Genomic DNA, 16,874 nt, shown 5'->3' on the forward strand with positions numbered 1-16,874 from the left:
CGCTTTTAGCAATATTCCAGCAATATCACGGCGGGGGACACCAGAAATGGGCTTCATGCATTGTACCCATGTGGGGAATCGAACCAGGGTCTTCGGCGTGACGAGCGAACGCTTTAACCACCAGGCTATCCCACAGCCCCCCTGTTCTTGGGTCAGACATAATGTCTTGTTGTTTTCAGGAATAAACTTATCAACACAGACATTTGGGCACAATATACCATAAATCATGAGTTTAATCAAGACATACAAGATATGTAGATACTCAAATTTGAGAAGCTAGATTGAAGATGTTGAGTGACGATAATGTTTTAGACATAAATAAATAATGTTTGTGTTTTGACCAAATATTAAAACCTCTGATGTGGAAAGAGTTACACAGATAAAAAAAAGCCAACTTGACCCCAATTCATTTGAGACCAGTCCTAAAACAATAAGTCAGCAAAAATAATAGGACCTTCAAACTGGCTAGTCGGACACACACACTCATAGTACAAGATGTCAATTGTGGCACCATTCCAGCTAGTTGAGATTGGCTAGTCAAAATTTAAGGCTATGACATCACTATCTACAGAGTTCCGACTGCCTTTCTGTGATATGATCGATGAAGCTCCTGCACACACAGCTGCTGCCCCCGGCTGACCAGGCAGAAGGCACATGAATACTTAAATATTGCACTTTCAATGCTTAAACCAACGGACAGTGTTACATACAGTACAGCTAACTAAGATTATTTATATATATTCTGCAAATATATACACTTTGTATGCAAATAAACAAGTTTTCAACAAATGATTTGCAATCTTCTCATTGCACCTCATTCTGGCTGCGATCAGTCAAAACCGGTTCCAACCAGTCAGAACCTGACCAGACTGAACCTGCCTCTTGTTGGCTGTTTCTGTTAAGATGGTTGATCTTTTGTGTATTATGCTTCTTCTGAGACCAGTATTACAGAATCGGCAAGAATTAAAAACAAATTGCTGATATATATGCAAAATTGGTGTTTCATCGACCATGCAGCACCTTGTGCAGAATGTGACTCGTATGTTCGGCTGAGAAAACAATCCTCCATCTGACGGAGAAATAACTGTACAGGTCTTAAGTAATAAAAACATCACAAGGTAGATCCTCAACTAAAATGATAAAAATAGTCTGGATGGACAGAGATGTACAAACAGCGAAACTTTGAAAATACTGTTTTTGAAACTTGTAGCCAGCCCTATAGCGGTAACAGAAACAGTAACGGAAATCAATATTGACTGAGTGGATCTGGACACAAACATTGTCTATACTGGTTGTGGTGGATTATCATATCCGTCGAAGCAGACGCCTAACAAACAAGGGGAGGTAACTCCTGTCAGCATCTGTTGAAGACATCCCTGAGGTAACACACACCAATATGTTGACAATATTAGAATGCCTTATTCAAGACTTAAACAAACAAAATCAAATCCTCACGCATTATCTCATATTTGATTTTCATCACTGCTGTGACGTGGACGATAATCATATTTTACTCGTAACATAGGTTTTGAATTGTTTCTCAGACACTATCCTCAAGTCGTATATACAGAAAATCAAAGGGAAGGATTTCAACAAGAGAGGAGATTTTCTGTGAAGACACATTCGAATTTGTTAATATACACCGTGCGTCGTCTGAGCAGATCCGACCAGCCATGGTATGTGAATGAACTATACACAATGAGACATGAAAACCTAAAACAAGTATGTACAGACTCTAATGCCACGCTAGTTTCTAATATATTAAATGCTTTGATATTCGTGTACAAAAACATGTTTCACTCCATTAATGATTTTGATTTGATTTCAATTAAAAAATATAAATAAAAGGCAAGACATTGATAAAATGATAACGAGAGCGAACTGAACATTAGCACTTGTTGGCTGTGGTGGAGAATCTCTCAGCATCGCAGCTTGCATCTCAACATACAGCAGTTGTACATCACCTCCACTCACAGACATCACACGCGTATCACACAATGAGTATCTGTCGGCTCATCCATTCAGACAAACACACATTTCATGGTGTTGTTCCAGTACAGTTGAGACGGTATGAGCAGGGATGGAACCTAACGTTAGATCCAGTAGCCTGGTGAGTGTCACCTGATGAGTGTCTCCAGGAGAGTGTCTCCTGGTGAGTGTCACCTGGAGAGTGTCTCCAGGAGAGTGTCACCTGGTGAGTGTCTCCAGGAGAGCGTCTCCTTGTGAGTGTCACCTGGAGAGTGTCTCCTGGTAAGTGTCTCCTGGTGAGTGTCTCCAGGAGAGTGTCACCTGGTGAGTGTCTCCTGGTGAGTGTCTTCAGGAGAGTGTCTCCTGGTGAGTGTCTCCTGGTGAGTGTCTCCTGGTAGATGTATCTAGAATTACTGATTGTGTGTAAATGTGCCGTAATGATTGGAAACTCTGATGGTGGACTTCCCTTCCAAAGTGTTACTGAAGCAGGGTCGAAACCTGCTTTGGGAAACGGGCACATGGTGAGATGAGGTCAGAGAAATTCATATATAAAATTTTGGAGAAAAGAATTAATTTCACCTTTTATCACTGAACTCTGACTGTACATTGTTTCTTTTGAGGTAATAATACTCGGGTTTTATAAATAGGACTCCTGCCATCATTTCTCAGAAGCCTGAGAATGAATGGTCCAGTATCATCCTTATTCTGGCTTTGGACCTAAGGTTAAGTTCCATCCCTGCAGTAATGAGTAATTTGGTCTTGAAGAGATTATTTCTTGACCCCGTAGAAAGGTTTGGGCCCGAGTCTGAGAGGTTGGTTTTTGACCCCTCCCCCCTCATTGATGGTGATTGCTGCGGAACTAGGGAGCTCAAGACTGAATCTGTAACTGGGAGGGGTGGGGGCATCTACGGCAGGGCGTGACACAGCCCCTTGACACGGGGACACACTTCGCACACGACCTCGTGTTGACCTTGGTTTCACAGGAGGTGACCTTTCATCTTTTTGTACTTGACCTTGTTCTTCCTGATTTTTCTGTCTCTCGAAATAATCCATGAGTTCCTTGATGCTACCCCGTCTCTGTAATCCTGGTCCGGACTTCTCTTGAGGACTTTCATCACTTTTATGTTTGATGCCATGTGACCTTGGGTCTGACCAATCCTGGGACCTGTTCTTGTCCCGCAGCACTGTGTCGCTACCGGAACTGGCATTGTAGTCACTCGACCGGCTGTGGAAGGAACCGTCCATGTAGTGCGACCCTTCTGACTCTGACGTTGATGATTCACTCTGTGTGCGGCCATGTGACCCGCTTCTGTAGCGGGGGGGTTTACTGAAGTTGTTGTATTTCTCTTTCCGCCTTGCTCTGTACTCACGCCCGACCTCAGCAGGGGATGAAGGAGGGTGACGCTCTTCCACAGCCCGGTCATGCAAAACCTTCTGCCGGTTGGGTGTAGGGCTCCTTGATGTGATCCTGTTCTCTTTGTCCGCGCCCATGCCGCTACGCCTCATCCTCTCGCGAGATCGTGACCTCCGACTGAGACTGGTGTGTACGAGACGAGGCGAGGGGGCTGAGGCCTCGTCATCGGTGTCCATGTCTCCGTCCAAGCTTCTCAAAGCGCTGGATGGCAGGGACATGGACAACTGGGGGGAAGGCTGACAGTCTTCATTGGGACTCGAACTATCAGCCAGATTCTGGTCGGACCCCTTCTCAAACAGATCCATCAACGACTGCATCTTCTGACTTCGTTTCACTCGCAACGATCCTGTGTGATAGGTTCCAGATTCTTCAGAATCGAGATCTTCAGGTCCGAAAGTGTCATGGCGTTCAGCTGCAAGCTGGAGGACCGATTCATCCAGGGACGACCTGCTTCCGATCATGTCCTCGAAATGTCTGGTTGCCATCACAGGCTTGGATGTCTTCACGTGGAGGGGCTGAGAGAACTGAACCATGTTGCCCTCTTCTATCATCAACACGTCCGGGTCGGGGGTGAACCGAGGATGAAGTGGTTGCCGCTGGCGATACGAGTCAATGTCTGAGAACACATCGTCCTCCTGACTTGAGATTCCTGAAGGGTCAGCATCAGAAGGACCTGTGCTGGAGAGGTCAGGGGTCACAGAGTCAGACATATCATCCATAGCCTCTGCAAGCTGTCGAGGCGGATGTGGAACTTTTTTGGCACGAACAGTCTGTATACTCTTTTTAAGGTTTGGACGTCTTTCTATCACTAACTTAGCATCACCCTTTTCAGATGTAATTTCTTTCACAATTACTGTCCTAGAAATATTATCTTGGCCGAAGGTGAGAGGGGGAGTTTCCTGTCTCTCACTTCTTTTCACAGTGGGTCTTTTGACCTCCATGACCTCTTGGCTTGGAGGAGCAAGGTCGGGTATTTGTTGTGGGGAGGGGGAGCGGATTTTCACAATGGGTGGGGCCATCAAGGACCCCCCACACAGAGGGGGCATGTCATCACACTCAGGGGGTGGGGCATGTTTTTGTTGGCGCTTCTTTGGAACGGGCACTGACTTCCTTTCCCGTTTGACAGGAATCTGACTCAGGTGAGACACAGGTTCTTTTCCCATCATCACTTCCTTCCCAGAATTCAACACATTTTCAAACACTTCTGACCGGACCTCACCAAAACTTTGAACTCTTACAACTTCAGTTCCCCTACTTTCAGACTTTTTGTAACTACTGTGAACATAATTGTGACTGTTTGATTCGGATGACAGCGTCAGTGACGTCTCCACCTCCATCACCTCAGAGTGGTACGAGGATGACTGAGGGTTGAGGGTGAAGGTCACTGAGGTGTCGGGGGTCACACTTCCCCCTGTGCCGACATCCCCACACTGGGGGTGCTGACGCACACCACTGGAGTCAATACTGTAAGCAACAGAACAGGGTGATGTCCGGTCTGACCGCACACCGTCAGACATATTGCACATGTGATCCACATCCATCATCTCGCTACTCCTGTCATGATCATGTCTATATGCCATTCTTTGATGGAATCGTTTTTCTGGATCCTTCCTGGGAAATGTTTTAGAAGAGTATTCCTCTGAAACCTGTTGTGACGTTTTGTCAGCAAGTTTCGACTCAGTGGTCGATCGTTTGATGGTAGGTTTCTCCACAGTGAGAGTGTCGTGGACGACGTGGACTTCAGGGAGTGACGGAGACATGTGAAAGTGGCTGGGGGGGATGCCCCCGTGGTAGTTGACGCCAGGATACTGGGGGTCTCGGTGCCTGGAGGTCGGGGACAGGGGAGGACCTCCAGGCTGACCTCCAGTGCAGTAGAAGTCTCCCGGCAGGACCAGTCTGTCTCCCCCGAACCGGCTGTCTTGACTCCCCCTGTAGTCCAGGTTCTGTACCACATTGGGAGAGGATCGCGGACTGAGCCGAGGACTACTCTCCACTGAACTGCTGCTTGCTGTGTATGGGATTCTAGGACTGGATCTTCCCATGCTTTGAGGGCTGGAGATGTTGGCTCTTGGTGTTTGAGATGTCAGTGTTCCAGTGGGCGTTCCCTGACTGCCGCTGTCGGAGAATATCGGACTGTCCCTCCATGTGACGGAGTCCTGGTCCACCATGTCGGAGTCCCGGCCGCCAGGAGAGCTGTAGCCAGGCAGACTGGCATTGCTGTTTCTCAAAGAACTTTTCACCGAGGCAGATATGTGGCTTTCGGAGTAACTTTGTGGGAAGCCTGTGGCAAATTTTGGAGGCTGAGAGTTGTTGTGACACACATACTCAATGCTGCACTCACTGTTGTCTTCCGACTCCGTCTCTGTTGATGAATCCGAGTCAGAAGAGGAGGTCGAGGAGGAGGAGGAATTTTCCTGAGCACAGATATCCGCAACATGAGCCCCCGACCCAGAACCACACTCACCGGAAGACTTCATTGGAGCCTTCAGCACCCTTGGAGCAGCTACGATTTTTAAGTCAGTTGGTTTAACAATGGAAGTCTGTTTGCTGTTGTTGTTTCTTTCACTGAAACTCACAGCACTGGTCTGCCCATTCACTACACTGTCACGGACAGTCCGGTCTTGCTGTGGTTCTTGAGCTGATGGGGGAGCTACTTTCACATTCCCAGAAACAATCTCAATTTGATCAACAGGTGAGAACCTCATTTTGGGAAAACTACCACTCTCCTGTTTTTCTGCTGCATGCCTTGTTGTTTTTGATTTGTCTATTCGAGCATAGTCAGGGATCTCACTGGGGAAATCTGTCTCTTGAGGGTTTGTAGGTGTGAGCACATCCTCTGATATATGGAGAGGGGGGAGATCGTCGACAGGGCTTTCGTGCCGCCCATACCCCTCCTCCTCCATCTCCAGTGCACGGTCAACATTCCTCTTGAAGGCATTGTCAATCTGCATGTTAATCTCCTTCAGAGTGCGGCTTAACGGGGAGTCTGTCAGGCTGTCTAGAGAAGCGCTCCGCCGCCGCCGAGCCTCTCCCATTGGGCTGTCATCACAGAGGCTCAGGTTGAAGCTGTCGACAGACTGAGACAGTTCACTGATTGTCACAGACGACAGAAGGTCTGACTGACTGCCCACATTCACATTCTCTAATGATTTAGCGATGTCTGACGGCACACTTAAACACTTGGACATTTGGTGCTGGGGCTGACTCTGATGCATTTGCTGTAAATTGTTCTCCAACGTTTTGATTTCAGAGTTCAAACTTTTATTGGACTCAGGTGTCTTTATTTCCTTGTATTCATGGGGACCGATTTCCCGAAATTCGACTGGGCGGCTGGGAAGGTGTTCAGTCTTCACTTCCATCGGAGGAGCATGCTTCTCCTCCAGAACCTTCCCACCACTTCCCTCATGGTCGGCTTTCTTGATAGTCTTCTCAGGGGGAGAAGGTATTGTCTCATATATGCCGTACTGCATACCAGTGGAGGTCAACTTATTGTCCAGTTGATCAATTAACTCACTCATACTAGAAGGAGACCCCATGATCATTGTCTCCCGAACTTTTGGACTCCCATTTTGCTGCGAGTCCTCATCCGACAGAATCTCGGCGTAATCATGATGCCGAGAGTAGAAATACTGAGTAATGATTGGCTCATTTTTATTTTTGTCACCATTTTTCTCGGAATCATTCTGCCCTTTCCTCCTAGCACCAGGACTTGCAGGCAGCTGCACAGTCAAGATGTCCTCCTCGCTGGAACCAAGGCTGATATTTTTCTCAACATTCGCCTTCTGTTTCTTTCTACCAATCGGAGGCATCTTAGCGCAGCGTTTCTGTGGACTGATCTCCTCACTAGACCTCGGAGGTTTACCGTCACCATTCTGGCGAATCACATTTCTTTGAATCTGAGGCGAGTCGCCCTGCAGACTGCCCAGCCACTTGTCCGTCTGCTCATCTTCATCATAGCTGTCGGGGGAGGAGTCCATATCTCGGCCCAGCTCTAGGTGGGGGCTCTCTAACGAAGGCTGAGAGGACGTTTTGTGCCGAGATGACACTTTGCGAGATTCACTAGAGCTCCGATCGTTGCGGGGGGTGTTAGGAGCTGATGGTGTCCTTCGATGTAAGGCCTTCCTGGTAGAATCCCCACGAACAAACGACTGTTTTCTCTCAGGCTCCCCACGCTTCTCTGACCTTGACCTTCGACCGGCCTGTCGAGGCTCAATACCTTGTTCTGAAAGAAAAGCAAATGAATTTAGGGTAAAGAAGTAAAGTGTTTGAATTCTTTTACAGCTTATTCATTGGACCTATTCAAACTGTGTTCATGTGCAATCAACACATTCTTATTTCTATGAAAAAATATATCTCCATAAGCAATAGGTTATCAAGAAATATAAAACATGGCCGGCATGGGTAGACAACATGAACTAAAAGCTTGTCCACAGCTCATTAAAGTCGTTTCCTACTTTGAATCCTAGTGTCCCTCTCCAACCCTGTCAGTCTACTACTCCAGTGTGCTTGCTTATACCGTAACATGGCTTGGGTCCCATTCCACTTAGCTGTCTTGTCGCTAAGAATATGTGTTAAAATATGGGAGTTACGATCACCTTAGTGCTAAGATCACATTTAGGGACGTAGTCTCTAATAATGCAGGATCATGTTCTGGGAAGCGTAATGTCCTGCGCAACATACAGTTTTGGGACCCGTGAAGATTAGGTCTTCAGCAACCCATGTTTGCCATAAAGGGTGACTATGCTTGTCGTAAGAGGCGACTAACGGGATCGGGTGGTCAGATATCACAGACATCATGGTGACTGACAACATCACAAATCTCTCCCACTCTGAAGCTGGTTAGCTGTACTTATAAAATTGAGGACCCTGGTTTTCACTTTTTAAAAAATGAAAAAGTAAGAAAAAAGATTATGAATGATAACCAGAACTTCAGAGAGTCTTTTGATATCAAATATATCAATACAGTAAACAACGGTTAAAACGAACACGCTTATAACGAACTGATGGATATAACGAACTTACTCTTTGGTCCCACCTATTCGCTGTAGTTATGCGGTACTTATACTTATAACGAACTACGGTTATAACGAACTAAAATTAGTAGTCCCTTTGAGTTCGTTATAACCGTAGTTTACTGTATTGATACTTATTGATACAAGCCTTGTGATCATATATTTGATACAAAAAGACTCTCTATATAACACCAGGTGTGTTTTATTAAATGATCATCACATATACAGTTTGGCCCTAGTCCACAACCCAAGTCAGTTTGTCTACTGTTAAGGCAGGGTCGAGGGTTTGGACACACTTTTTACATTTAATGTTTCACAGATTTATTCCAGCTTTTCCACACAAGTGGAATCAACCCCCCCCAAAAAAAACAAGTACAAAAGTGAGCGTGGCTCACTAATACCCCCGACCCGCCTAGTGTGTCAGTAGTTACAAATTAAAAAGCTAGGATAGGGTTAGGGTTGGAAAAATTCATTAAAAAATGGCAAATTAATAAAAACAATTTTTTTTCTTTTGACTGCACCCCTCCATATGACACAGATTATATGTACTAAGTTTGAGATGAATCCACTGAATAGTTTAAAAGAAATCGTGCGGACAAAGTTTTCGGACGGACGGATGGACTGAGGGAACCTTGGTATAACTGTATAATAATAAACAGTCAATCATTTATTTATTTACCGGTATATAAAAGTCATTCTGCTGTGGAGTTAAAACTGCAGCTGGCTTCTTGAATCCCTGATAGTGATGTAAACATGGCATTTACATGTAACATATTGTATTGTATAAGAGGGTCTATATTACTAGCGGGAGACATAATACAAAGAAATATTTCTATGTTGAATTTATTTCTTTTCCAGCTGCTTTTCAGATGGGGTGCAGGACCATGAAACGAAAAATAAAAGATATGTGGCCCTTGTACAGTGTCAGGTATTTCCGAGAGTATTTGGGTGAGTAAGTGTTCCAGGTTAAAAGATATGTGGCCCTTGTACAGTGTCAGGTAATTCCGAGAGTATTTGGGTGAGTCAGTGTTCCAGGTTAAAAGATATGTGGCCCTTGTACAGTTTGAGGTATTTCCGAGAGTATTTGGGTGAGTAAGTGCTACCTACAGTAGCTGCACCCACCGTGAGGAGTCACTGACAGATCCACGTCGATGGGGACCTCGCGCCCGCTGTTGGTGAAAGGGTTGTCATAGGAATGGTGATGGAGGATGGCGGTGGCGTCGGACGACAGGGATCGCTTGTGGTGACTTGTGTGTGGGTGCTTCTCTTCTAGGGGGAAAAACGCATTAATATCAAATAATTAAAGTTCTGCATGCAAACACAAACACAAACACAAACACCACTGCACAGCTGTGTTACTACAGATCAGGGTTAGAACTAAACTCAAGCGTTTTACTAGCCCGGGTAAAGATTAATTGCCCTTGCAATGTTAGATCAATGGGGAAATTTGGAAATTTGTACTAGCCTCCAGGAATTTGTACTAGCCCCAGGCCAGTGAGTGAGTGAGTGAGTTTGGTTTTACGCCGCTTTTAGCAATATTCCAGCAATATCACGGCAGGGGACACCAGAAATGGGCTTCACACATTGTACCCATGTCGGGATTCGAACCTGGGTCTTCGGCGTGACGAGCAAACGCTTTAACCACGAGGCTACCCGACCGCCCCAGCGGGCTAGTGTAATTTCTAACCCTGATTATCACAGAAGGAACATGCAGACATTTGTTATCTTGTAAGCATCTGCAGGAGAACACGGTTATTACACATACAGACACAACTACATAGTACACCATGTACTCTCGCTCATAACAAACAATTTCAAATGTTCTGACAGCTTTGCAATAGGTCATCATTCATGCAAGTAATGTAACGCCTTTAGCAAATTGATTTCATCAAAACAAATTTCATTCACAGTTTGGTTAAACCCTAGTTCACGATTTAAACACAATAAGTTGAAAAAGAATAATGCACATATTTCTGAGTAATTGAACATGGACATTTCTGGTACTTCGCATCATCATTTAAGTGAGTGAGTGAGTATGGTTTTACGCCACTTCTAGCAACATTCCAGCAATATCACGGCAGGGGACACAAGAATAGGGCTTCACACCTTTTGCCCATGTGGAGAATCGAACCCAGGTCTTTGGCGTGACAAGCGAACACTTTAACCATTAGGCTACCCCACAGCCCCTCATCATTTAAGACATTAATCTACTTCTAATCTAATCTAATCTAATCTAATCTAATCTAATCTAATCTAATCTAATCTAATCTAATCTAATCTAATCTAATCTAATCTAATCTAATCTACCAATGATGCCTAGCTAGGGCTAGCAGACTCTAATGTTTTTGGCACACACTTGATGCAATGAAGATGTGTGTGTGTGTTTTTGTGTTTTAGTTGAGTATGCAGCACTCAGCAATACTCTAGCTATATGACAATGACCTGTAAATAATCAAATTTGGACCAGACAATCCAGTGATTGTATTGTGAGGGGTACGAAGACATGCAGAAAACCAAGTCACCAAGTCTGACCACCCGATCCATTTGGTCGCAGGGGAGATCGGACATGTGCATGCTGTCTGCTTGTGTATGAAACATCATTGATGTACCAGAGAGTGAAACAGTAGTGCCCCGTACCTCCGTAGACGTTGACGACCATGAGGTTGTCGTTGACCTTGGAGCACCTGCTGCTTGAACTCCTACTAGAACTGGCCAGCGAGAGGAGAGACTCGGCACTCTTGGCCGTCCGGAGTCTCTTCTTCCAGTTGTGGACGTCCTCCTCCGTCAGCGCCTTGGCCTGGCGCGACCCCACGCCACCCAGACTCACTGTGTCTGCAACACAACATGGAGTGAGGAGGTGGCAGTCGGGGTGGAACTGGCTTAGCTCAGTCAAAACATGCATTGCACTGTAAGATGGATTTGCAAATCTGCAAACAGTGACATGGTTTGACAAAAAGGATGAAAAGTTTGTTTGTATTGATATACTGTGGCACATGTGCAGTGTATATATGTAACAGTTTAATGACCATCTTTGGTGCGACTTCTACTCTGAATCTCCTGATTGACAAGTCCTCCAGTAAATGTATGTGGAGTGAGTGAGTTTGGTTTAACACTGATTTGAATAGTTACATCACAACATCTCGGCTCAATGTGGGAGGTAAGCCGATAGCCACGCGGGCCTTAGACTTGGTGAAACCCACGACCAAGGGTATGGTGACAAACCTAGAAACATATTCAGGGCGAACTGGGATATTAACCAACAAGTTTCTGTCATGTCTAAGGGACACAATTTCAAATTGTAAATTGTGACACCTTTGTTGACTGGGAGTCAGTAATGGAGGGCAATGTATGAGACGGAGTCATGGGAGACCAGGAATTAGCTGTATGAACCGGAGTATCGTGCTGACAAACAGTAATAATTAAGGCAATCCAGGATTCAGCAGATCCTGGCACAGCTATGGGACCTAACTCTGCCCAGCTAATTGAGCAGCCACAGTTATCAGTGTCAGAGTGAAGTAGGATGAGGATGAACAGGAACAGAGAACCACTGATAATGAGTAGAGGTCGTGAGAGTTGGGACACTCAGTAGAGGTCGTGAGAGTTGGGGCATTGAGGAGAGGTCGTGAGAGTTGGGGCATTGAGGAGAGGTCGTGAGAGTTGGGGCATTGAGGAGAGGTCGTGAGAGTTGGGACACTCAGTAGAGGTCGTGAGAGTTGGGGCACAGAGTAGAGGTCGTGAGAGTTGGGACACTGAGTAGAGGTCGTGAGAGTTGGGACACTCAGTAGAGGTCGTGAGAGTTGGGGCACAGAGTAGAGGTCGTGAGAGTTGGGACACTGAGTAGAGGTCCTGAGAGTTGGGGCATTGAGTCGAGGTCGTGAGAGTTGGGACACCGAGTAGAGGTCATGAGAATTGGGACACAGAGTAGAGGTCGTGAGAGTTAGGGCATTGAGTAGAGGTCGTGAGAGTTGGGGCATTGAGTAGAGGTCGTGAGAGTTGGGACACTCAGTAGAGGTCGTGAGAGTTGGGGCATTGAGTAGAGGTCGTGAGAGTTGGGGCATTGAGTAGAGGTCGTGAGAGTTGCGACACAGAGTAGAGGTCAGGAGAGTTGCAACACAGAGTAGAGGTCGTGAGAGTTGCGACACAGAGAAGAGGTCGTGAGAGTTGCGACACAGAGTAGAGGTCGTGAGAGTTGGGACACTCAGTAGAGGTCGTGAGAGTTGGGGCATCGAGTAGAGGTCGTGAGAGTTGCGACACAGAGAAGAGGTCGTGAGAGTTGCGACACAGAGTAGAGGTCGTGAGAATTGGGACACTCAGTAGAGGTCGTGAGAGTTGGGACACTCAGTAGAGGTCGTGAGAATTGGGACACTGAGTACAGGTCGTGAGAGTTGCGACACAGAGTAGAGGTCGTGAGAATTAGGACACTCAGTAGAGGTCGTGAGAGTTGGGACACTCAGTAGAGGTCGTGAGAATTGGGACACTGAGTAGAGGTTGTGAGAATTGGGACACTGAGTAGAGGTCGTGAGAGTTGGGATACTGAGTAGAGGTCGTGAGAGTTGGGACACTCAGTAGAGGTCGTGAGAATTGAGACACTCAGTAGAGGTCGTGAGAGTTGGGACACTGATCAGGGATTATGATTGTTTGTTTATTTACACCGCACTCAGCAATATTCCAGCTACATGATGACCGTCTGTAAATAATCAAGTCTGGCCCAGACAACCCAGTGGTTGACAGATTAACAAGGATCTTTAAACAGTATTTCGAATTAAGAAGGAGAGCGTGTGAGTCATGAATGAGTCGAGAGTAACTGAGAGCAACATATTTTGAACCAAATAAGTATTTACTGAATCATTAACAGGGGCGGATATGCTAGTTTGAAGTCTGAGTCAAGTAAAATTTCTTTCGGTCTAGTAAGCAGGTAAGCTTTGCTAAAAGATGTTCAAACATGAACAGTAAGGTCTACTGAAAATAATGTCAAGTGACTGGTTCAGACTACACTGAAAAGGTTTTGCAGCAGAAGCTTTGTGTTCGTACCCAGCTCCTTGTGGCTGCCCTGGATGCTAGACTTGCGGGCCTTCTTGATGCTGCCAGCCCGGGGCTTGGAGAAGAAGGATTTCCACCCGCTCACCGGCGACTTCTTGTTGCCCTTGGACGATGTCTCCTTCACCGTGTTGGCCTTCTTCCTGTACAGGCAATGGGAGACATTATACTCCTAGGAAAGTCACTGAAAGTACGTGAAAAATCAAGTGATCTAATACCCCTGACTTATTTCTTCCATGCATAGTTCTGTCCTGTTTACAGCTGATGCCTGTCACAGTCCGTAAGTAAGTCCAAGAGAACTGATCCACTGAGAGACTGTGATCGTGTGCCCTGATATACTGAGGGACTGCAATTCTATAGGGTGGACAGACAAATCATGCAGTATTACCTGTATCCAGGGAGGTCGATGACCGTGTGGTATTTGGAAGGCAGACTGTCAGGGCCGCCCCCCACGTCGATGTAGCGCTGGTTGGGGTTGAGTCCCCCGAGGAAGGCCCTCTCCCTCGCCTCCTCCAGGGTCAGCAGACGAGTGGGGGTGGAGATCGCCAGGGACTTGGGCCGCGGCTTCTTGTGAGATTCTACAGAGACACAACAACTTGCAAACTAAACAACTGAAACTATACTCCCATATGTTAACAATATGTGCAGTGTAAGATGCTACCCACTTGAACAAGGGGTAAATAAGGGTTCAGATTCACGGTTATAAGGACTTCATTTTTGCCCAAGCCAAACCAAAAAGACCAAAGCTTTCACGTTCAATACAAACTTGGTGTTTAATGTAAGCTTGTCTTAAAGATGTTTTGCAAATTTTCAGCGCCGGTCTAGACATTACAATTATTGGTTGTACTCGTTTGAGTGAATGATGACATAAACATTACTTGAACAAAGATTGAGCTATCTGATTGGCCAGTCTCCATCTTGTAGACACAGATACAAGTCAGCAGGCTGGTGGATATGGACATCATGATGTCATAGTGTAATATACTAGCGACATCACAGCTGACCTTCTGGAGACACAGTTGCTGTACTGTGAGTCCCATATCAGGCGCAATGTGGATCACAAAATATGGTTTCGTGGTTGTAAGAGACATTTCAGTCAGTTAAATCCATCACCCTCTACTGGTTGGTTGGTTTGTTGTTTAACGCCGCACTCAGCAATATTCCAGCTATATGACGGCTGTCTGGAAATAATCGAGTCTGGACAAGACAATCCAGTGACTGATATCATGAGCATCGATCCACGCAATTGGTATCCATGACATGTATCAACCAAGTCAGTGAGCCTGACCCCCAAATCCCGTTAGTCCCCTTTTACGACAAGCATAGTCGCCTTTTACGGCAAGTATGGGTTGCTGAGGACCTTTTCTACCCCGGAATCTTCACGGGGAGCACCCTCTACTGACACAGGTATCTCACTTCAACACGCTGGACTGCTGGGTACTTACTCTGTAGCTCTGGCGATGAGTATGAAGGCATTTTATCACTGAAGATGATATCACAGTAGCAGATGAGACACTCGGTCACCACGGCCTGTATCCCCACCCCCTGCAGGGCTGCTGCCCCGCCCCCCATCTCAAGCTCCTTCGACCTGCACACATCAACATCAATGTAAGGGAAATATTTGTCTTGTTTCATGCTTTACACTGCAGTCAGTAACACTACAGTCATAAGGCAGCCTAGAGATAATCGAGTCTACATCATTCGTCATGTAGAAAGTACATAAATGACTGGGTCGTAGATATTCCCTTGTGAAGTGAGTGAGTGAGTGAGTTGGGTTTACGCCGCTTTTAACACTATTCCAGTTATATCACGGCGTGTCAGCTCAATGTGGGAGGAAAGCTCGGAAGTGATGTAGGTCTCAGATGTTTACCACTTTGGTGAAACCCATAAGCTGACAAACCTAGAGACATAATCGGGGCGAACCGGGATTTGAACCCACAATCACAGGTTTCTGGCGTGCCCAATGGATGCAACTCTGCACAGCGAATCGCGGCACCTTAGACTTGGACACCCGTGCCCCCCAATGTGAAGTACTAATTATGGGTAACTGAAAATAATATATTCCATCTTCCTGATGCAAGGGAGATAACTGACTATAAAAGTCCATTTTCCACCTTTGCAAACTAGGCTGGAATTTCTCGGATTCCTGGAATTTCTTGGATCAATCATAGCGCCACCAGTGGCATTTACGAGTTATGTCCCTTCTATGTCGCTCCTATTGTCCAATCAGATTCCACAGCTCATATCACTAGCATTTGTTTCAAACAAAATGGCAATCTGATTGATAATCAAAATCAAAAGTGGATCAAATCATGTGAGCATCTTGATAAAAAACATGAAAATATTTGGAAAATATCTGTTGACGCCGAGTTTTTTGTACACATGCTTTGTAAATCCTGCAACTAACATAAAACTGCACTGCAGCTCATGAACCGGATGTCAAATTTTGTTAAGCGATTTGACTATGCATAGACTTGTAAGTCCTGCCAAAATGTAACTCTATAATTCCAGCCTAGTTCTTTTATAGTCAGTTGACTCCCTTGCCTCGGAAAGATGAATATATACTTGACCTTGATCAAAGTGATTTTGTAAGAAAGGCTTAACCCCTGGTAATAAGTATCCTGCAAAAATCCATTGAGACATGACACATGCTAACACAAAAAAGGGGAACACCAACATGTCATCTGTGACACTATACTAAACTTGACAGGCTGATGACATACCTGAGAAGGTTGGGTGCCCAGACAATGGCCAGGTTCTTGGAATGCATGCCAGTGTCGGGGCCGAAGCCTGCCACCCGGGCCAGATGCCGCATCAGGTACTCCGTGGTTCTGTAACAGTATACACTCATATCACAGCAGTCTGTAGTCGGCAATATCAACGTGATATAGGAAGATTATACACCAGTATAGACAGTCATATCACAGCAGTCTGTAGTCGGCAATATCAACGTGATATAGGAAGATTATACACCAGTGAACAATATCACAGCTATATACAATGTGTCTATCTCGTGAATGATGTTGACTATGAGACCCACCTGTAGTGAGGGGGAGGCAGCTGCTGCACCACGTCGTGAATCTTGAGGAGCTTGTTGTCCTCGTCCCGCACAGCATCCTGAAACACAAGGCACTATTAGGAGCAGGGAGACTTAGGAGGTGGCAGGCTTAGGAGGAGGCAGGCTTAGGAGGAGACAGACTCAGGAGTGGTCTGTAAATAATCAAGTCTGGACCAGACAATCCAGTGATTGACATCATTAGCATCAATCCACGCAATTGAGATACGATGACATGCATAAAAAAAGTCAGCGAGTCTGACCACCCGATTCCATTAGTCGCCTCTTACGACAAGCACAGTCGCCTTTTATGGCAAGCATGGGTTGCTGCAGATCTATTCTATCCCAGACTTCATGGGCGTCCAGGTGGAAGGGGGTGGGGCTTACT

General features: G+C 45.9%; 1 protein-coding gene across 2 annotated transcripts in view; it reads right to left on the reverse strand.

The window, feature by feature from the left end:
- Nucleotides 1-215: 215 nt before the first annotated feature.
- Nucleotides 216-16,874, reverse strand: part of LOC124116867 — a 185,770-nt gene continuing 169,111 nt past the window's right edge. The window contains exons 17-25 of one of the 2 annotated variants that reach the window (XM_048398132.1): nt 16,472-16,548; nt 16,155-16,262; nt 14,877-15,019; nt 13,820-14,009; nt 13,426-13,574; nt 11,032-11,226; nt 9,517-9,663; nt 2,234-7,604; nt 216-2,149 (exon numbers count right to left, since the gene is read on the reverse strand). In XM_048398132.1, coding sequence (XP_048254089.1) covers nt 2,737-7,604; nt 9,517-9,663; nt 11,032-11,226; nt 13,426-13,574; nt 13,820-14,009; nt 14,877-15,019; nt 16,155-16,262; nt 16,472-16,548 — 5,877 coding nt within the window. In that variant the 3' untranslated portion in view covers nt 216-2,149; nt 2,234-2,736. Of the gene's footprint in view, nt 2,192-2,233; nt 7,605-9,516; nt 9,664-11,031; nt 11,227-13,425; nt 13,575-13,819; nt 14,010-14,876; nt 15,020-16,154; nt 16,263-16,471; nt 16,549-16,874 lie in introns of both variants that reach the window. The other variant, XM_048398131.1, reaches the window with a different exon arrangement.

The sequence above is a fragment of the Haliotis rufescens genome, unplaced genomic scaffold (assembly GCF_023055435.1).
Source record: "Haliotis rufescens isolate VD_foot unplaced genomic scaffold, xgHalRufe1.0.p SCAF_18, whole genome shotgun sequence".
Lineage (NCBI taxonomy): Eukaryota > Metazoa > Mollusca > Gastropoda > Lepetellida > Haliotidae > Haliotis > Haliotis rufescens.